Source organism: Nicotiana tabacum, chromosome 11 (genome assembly GCF_000715075.1).
Source record: "Nicotiana tabacum cultivar K326 chromosome 11, ASM71507v2, whole genome shotgun sequence".
Lineage (NCBI taxonomy): Eukaryota > Viridiplantae > Streptophyta > Magnoliopsida > Solanales > Solanaceae > Nicotiana > Nicotiana tabacum.
This window is the reverse complement of record NC_134090.1, coordinates 149,279,269-149,285,583: the sequence shown is the minus strand read 5'-3', so window position 1 is coordinate 149,285,583 and position 6,315 is coordinate 149,279,269. Positions and strand designations below refer to the sequence as shown.

Below are 6,315 nucleotides of genomic sequence, written 5' to 3'. Positions count from 1 at the left end.
TCATATGGAATTCACCTTATTCCAAATGGATATCAAAAGTGAATTTCTAAATGGACTTCTTAAGGAAAGAGTCTATGTGAAGCAACCTCCAGGGTTTGAATGTCATGAACACCTTGAATATATGTTTAAACTGGACAAAGCATTGTATGGGCTGAAACAGGCTCCTTGAGCTTGGTATGAAAGGCTTTCAAAGTTCCTCTTGGAAAATAGCTTTAAAAGAGGGAAAATTGACAACACCCTGTTCCTAAAGAAATAGGAAGGAACCTGCTCATCGTTCAGGTCTATGTTGATGATATCATTTTTGGGGCAACAACTGATTCTCTATGTGAAGAATTTGCGAAACTCATGGGAGGTAAATTTGAAATGAGTATGATGGGGGAACTGAACTTCTTCTTGGGTCTTCAAGTAAAGCAATCCCCAAAGGGTACATTTATTTATCAGCAAAAATACATTAGGGAGCTCTTGAAGAGGTTTGTCATGGAAGCATCAAAGGTGATAAACACTCCCATCGGTACGGCCACTCGACTGGACATGGATGAATCTGGGACTCCTGTGAATCAAACCGTGTATAGAGGCATTATTGGGTCTCTTCTCTATCTTACTGCCAGTAGACCTGATATTATCTTCAGTGTGAGGCTTTGTGCAAGGTTTCAATCAAATCCCAAGGAATCTCATTTGAAGGCAGCCAAAAGAATTCTGAGATATCTTAAAGGAACACAGGACCTGGTCCTTTATTATCCCTCATGTGACAGTTTTAATCTCATTGGATATGCTAATGTAGAATATGCAGGTTATCTTGTGGATAGGAAAAACACTTCTGGAATGGCTCACTTCGTAGGCTCATGTCTCATATTTTGGGGCACAAGGAAGCAAAACTCAGTGGCTCTTTCAACAACTAAAGCAGAATATGTAGCAGCAGCATCTTGCTGTGCACAACTTTTATGGATTAAGCAACAACTGGAGGACTTTGGGGTACTCACTGAGAGTGTGCCCCTTTTATTTGATAATACCAGTGCACTCAACATGTCCAAGAATCTAGTTCAACACAAGAGGACCAAGCATATTGATGTGAGGCATCACTTTCTAAGGGACAATATGGAGAAAGGGTTGATATGTATGAAGTTCTGTAGCACAGAAGACCAAATTGCAGACATCTTCACCAAGGCTTTAAGTAGGGATCACTTTGAAAGAAACAGAGTGAAGTTGGGGCTTTTAAAGCCCAATTGAGAACCTGATTCCACATTGTTGGCTATGAAAATCACCTTCAAGAAAAACTGGCTAAAAGTGTTTTCTAGCCATGTCTAACTCACTTTAATACCGTTGCAGGTAAATACGCATGATGAGTATAGAAGTCGTAGATGCAGTGCATGGATGATAAATGAGGATTAATATTTTCAAATAACAGGTCAAGAACCTGGTTCTTGTACCAAAGGTTAGTAGTTCTGTGTAGTCTTTAATACACGTCTTAAAAAGGTACAAAACACAACTGCCATGTCATCCAACTTTTCAGATCCTGCTGTCACGTCTCTTCACTTCAAATCATTTCGTCTTCCTCTGAAACGTTGCACTTCTCCATCCCCAACCACCATTCCAGAACCGGTTCCTATCTCTCTCTTCATAACTATCCATTCCTAATAAAAACCCCTTCTATTCTCCACAAACCATAAGTCCTCTTTTAGAACTTCCCAAAACACCTTCACTCCATCTTTCCAATGGCTCATACAAGATCTAACCTCCCTGCCTCAGTCATACCTTTTACTAAAAAACCTATGGAGTCCTCTGTCCCTACTAAGCCTTCTTTAACCACTCTTACCCTTCTTGTTGAAATCACACCTCACCCAGATTACCCTTCTCTCTCTATTTCAGAAACCCCTAAAATTGTTGATTCATCCTCTCCATCTTCTGAGGTACCCACTAATCAAAGACCAAGTGGAGAACAAGGTCAAAACCCTGAGGTCACAGAGTGTTCCGCCATTATTGCTACTGATTCCATGGTGGCAGTAGTGCCGATTGAGGAAGAAAATTTTGTAACTGTCTTAGTGGTGTCTGCTGATGGTGTACTACATGATATCATCTCTTAGAAAAACGAGGTACAAGGAATGGGGGCAAAGGGGCCATTGTAACTGTTGAAGGCGCTGCACTAGCAGATACTACTGGGCCCTCACATGAGGAACCTGATCCTTCTCCAGAGGACCCAGGTCAGGGTTCTCATTCCCATGACAGTTCTGCTCCTGCATTCGTTGTTGTTCCCTTGGAAATACCGGCACCTGAGATGAGGTCCACTGAAAGGAGGATCTCGATAACATGTCTCTCGACACGTTCATAGTTAAGCGAAGGGTGGTGTCTACACATGAGTCTTCCACCAAGAGACCCACTACCAGGTTGCAAGATAAGGTGGCCTACAACTCTACCCTTCAAAAGAGCAAAAAAGGTAGTAAGAAGCAAAGGAGGAAGCTGGTGAAAGATGGTGTGCCCGTAAGTGATAAGGATATCCCTGTGGTACAGGTGGAAGAGGAAACACCAGATGAACCTGGCTCATTGGTTAGACGGTCTTAGAAAAAGAAGCAGCATGCTTCAGTAGAGAAGGTTTCAACCTCTAGGTCCAAGTTGAAGGATGTTGTGAGTGAGTTCTCGATGTCTGATGAGGATGTGTTAGTCAAAACCAAGGGAAAAGAAAAATCAAGTGGTAGGAAGTCCAGCAAACGAAAGTTTGAAATTGTTCAGGAACCTAGTTCTATGAAGAGGATAAGAAGTGAAGTCAGCCTTGGGTCAGAATGCCTGAGGCACCAAAAAGTTCTACTGGGTCGTACCTTTGACCCAGCAATCTCTGAGATGGCTGTCATGCGACAAATTCTTGAAATGGTTGAGTTTCAACGATGGGCGCATCTATTCCAAATATATGCACCTAAGGCATATGAGGATAAGGAACAAAGCTTCTTTGCTAGACTCTTTCCCGTTGAGACAGACCACATCTGTGCTTTGGTGAATGGAGTAGATATCATGTTCGATGTAAAGTTGCTTGGAGAAATTTTTAAAGTTCCTACAGCTGGTATGTCCAGTGTAAAGGATGTGTGTCAGTTTAACTTCAGAAATGTCGTGGTAAAAGACAATGCAAACCAGAGGGGGACCAGATCCACAAGAAAGCGTTACTCCCTGTCTATCAGCTGTTGTTCAAATTGGTAAACAAAGTTATATTGCCTCGAGCTGATAGGAGGTCAGTGACTTCTAAGTCTGACATGTTCTTAATGGAGCAACTGGATAGCTTTACTCATGTGAGCCTACCTGCTATTATGATTGAACACATGCAAAAGGTCGCCACTTTCAAAGATGGTAATCATGGCCTTCCCTACGGGTTCTTGCTTACGCGAGTGTTTAAATTCTTTGAGGTGCCACTGGGGCCAGGCAAGGTGGGGACTAAGAAGCAGACTTTCTCACAGACAACATTGGAAGAATGCGAGTGCATAGAAAAGAATGGGGGGGGGGGGGTAGGAAGTAAATCAACCGTCTCACAACTTATTAATTCTCAGAATAGTGCAGCTGAGGAAATCCGTCGGTTGAATGCCAGAAATGCTATCCTGGAAGATCAGCAAGCCCAAGGGGTTCTGGCGTCAAATGATGAAGTAGCTCGTTTTACAAAAGAGAATGTTGATCTCATGGCGCAAGTAGAGAATCTGAAAGTAGAACTGCTCAATGAGCAAAAGTCGGTCAATGCCCAAATAGACCTTGTTCTCCAAACACTTGTTGCTTCTTCCAAGCCCTCTACTCCTAGTGCTCCCTAAGTACCTTCAGTGACCAATTTTTGAAAATGTTCTTTTATGTTTTTTTTGTTTGGAAGATGTTTTGTTTTCTTTTTTTGATGTGGTTGGGATGAAACAGTACTGCTCCTGTCTTAATAGTCCAATGTTGTCTTTGCTTTTTTAAGCCAAGGCATATTAAATTTTATTAATATCAAATCTATCCTCTTTTATTATCTCATTGCTTAAATTCTATGTTTCTCTCTCTATCATGTTGTGTGCACATATGTGGCATGCGTTAGCTTAGCTAGACTTCTTTATGCTATTTATCTGTTTTTGTCTTTTTAATGATTCCAAAAAGGGGAATAAAGTCAGGGGGAACACATATATGTGGCATAAGTTCATGTTGCTTTATTTGGATAACTATGATCAAACAAGAAGGAATGGCATAAAGTCAGGGGGAACCCATATGTGGCATGAGTTCCTATTGCTTTATCTGGTTCATCTTGCTCTAAATAACAAAGTTATCTGTTTAAGTTTGTCATCATTAGAAAGGGGAAAATTGATAGGTTTTTCAATGTCTTTGACTTATGTTTTGATGATCTAACAAACTTTGTCAAGAACCAGATAGAGAACCTGACACACTTGGGTTGTACTGCAAGTTAATAGATTCCAGCTCAATGTGAACTGCTATAGCTTCAGGGGATAGAGAACCAAACAAGGACCTGATACCCTTGTTGTTCCTTCAAAGCAGTACGAGGTCAATGGGACACAGCTGGAAGACGTGACTGCCTACACTGTTTCTGCCCGTATTGCACTGTTTTCAGTGGCCACTTATTCCTTGACCAACTAAAGTGCTTACATCATTTCAAGTGATGTCATCAAGGTGTATCAATAATGAGTTTATATCAAAACATCACTTGAACACTTCTGTTTCTCATTCAAGCCTTTTGCAAAATAGACAAATCAATTCTCACGAGCTTGAAGAACAAAGTTAAACACTACTATGGACCAGTTCCTAAAGTTAGTATTTTGTTGTCCTTAGTTGAGTTGTAACTTTGTGATTGTTCTTATTGTATCTCCTAAACTGCTTAGCCAGAAGCGTTGATTAGGAATCCTCTTGTAAAATCCGTAAACTCTCTGAATTTATGTTGTGACTAGGTTTAGTCAAAAGTTAAAGTCTTTGTCACTAGAGAGTGACAAAGTGGCTTATGGTGAGAGTATCACAAGTTAGTCAAAGTCTTTGTAACTAGAGAGTCACAAAGTGGCTTGTGGTGAGAGTGTCAGAAGTTAGTTGAGTTCAATTCTTTATAATAGAGTTATTACAAAGTGGCTTGTAATAGGTGTTTATAAGTTAGTGAATTTGAAAGCCTACAGGTGTAGGTCGTGGTTTTTGTCCCTTTGAGTTGAGATTTTTTCACGTAAAAATCTTGTGTCTCACTTACTTACAATTTTACTAGTATTCTCCGCTTAACCTCATAGAGGACCAGGTACTCTACTGTTTGGTGGACTCATACAAATTAACAATGAGTAATAACTAGTTTCTGTAGGAACAATACGTTTAAAGGAACACAACGGTCACAAGTATAAGACTCACTCGCATGCTATGACCCGACAATAACGTATAGATACTCATCACCGCACCTATACGTCGTACTTAACAACTAAACAAGTAGCAAATAAGGCAACGGCTCCTAATCCCTCAAGCTAAGGCTAGCTACAACACTTTCCTCGATTCCACAGCCAAGCGCAAGCCTCAAATACCGCATTTCCCTTAGTTTCCACTTCCAATCCACTTGTATCTATGCATAATTAACTTATTAACGTCAAAGAAACCAATTCTAATGCATGATTATAGATTTTTAGATATTTTTCCTAAAAAGTCAAAAACCGACCCTAGGCCCGCTTGGTCAAAACTCGAAGTTCGGACCAAAACCTGATTACCCATATACCCCCGAGCCCGAATATGCAATTGATTTTGGAATTCGATCTCAATTTGAGGTCTAAATCCCCAAATTTCGAAATTCCTAAATTCTACCCAAAAACACCCAATTTCCCCATGAAAATCCCTAGATTTTGTGATGAAATCTTGTAAAAAGACGAAATAGATTGAAAGAAATGAGTTAGAAATTGTTTACCTATGATTTAGGGAAGTACTACTCTTTAGAAAATCGCCTCTTGAAGCTTAGGGTTTGAAAATTTGAGAAATGAATTGAAAATCCCATCCAAAACTCATTTTGAACAGTTGCAGATGTCGCATTTGCGACCTGAGCTTCGCATTTGCGACCTGAGCTTCGCAATTGCGAAGCTCACAAATGCGAGACAGGCATCACAAATGCTAACCTGTCGCAAAAATTGTTCGCAAATGCGGCCATTGTTCAGGTCGCAATTGCGATGATGAACTTCACAAATGTGAACCTCCCAGCCTAATGATTGCAAATACGATGATTCTTCGCAAATGCGATGCTCGCATTTGTGAGCCAGACTTCGCAATTGCGAAGTCTGTAGACCTGAACATACCAACAAGTTTCTTAAGTTTCAAAACACTCCATAGCCTATCCAAAACTCACCCGAGCCCTCA

At 40.6% G+C, this 6,315-nt stretch overlaps 1 protein-coding gene across 1 annotated transcript; it reads left to right on the top strand.

The window, feature by feature from the left end:
* Positions 1-531: 531 nt before the first annotated feature.
* On the top strand, positions 532-1,227 carry LOC142166054 (secreted RxLR effector protein 161-like). The gene has a single exon (XM_075224465.1). It carries the CDS (start codon positions 532-534, stop codon positions 1,225-1,227), a length of 696 nt encoding a protein of 231 aa, XP_075080566.1.
* The last annotated feature ends 5,088 nt before the right edge of the window (positions 1,228-6,315 follow it).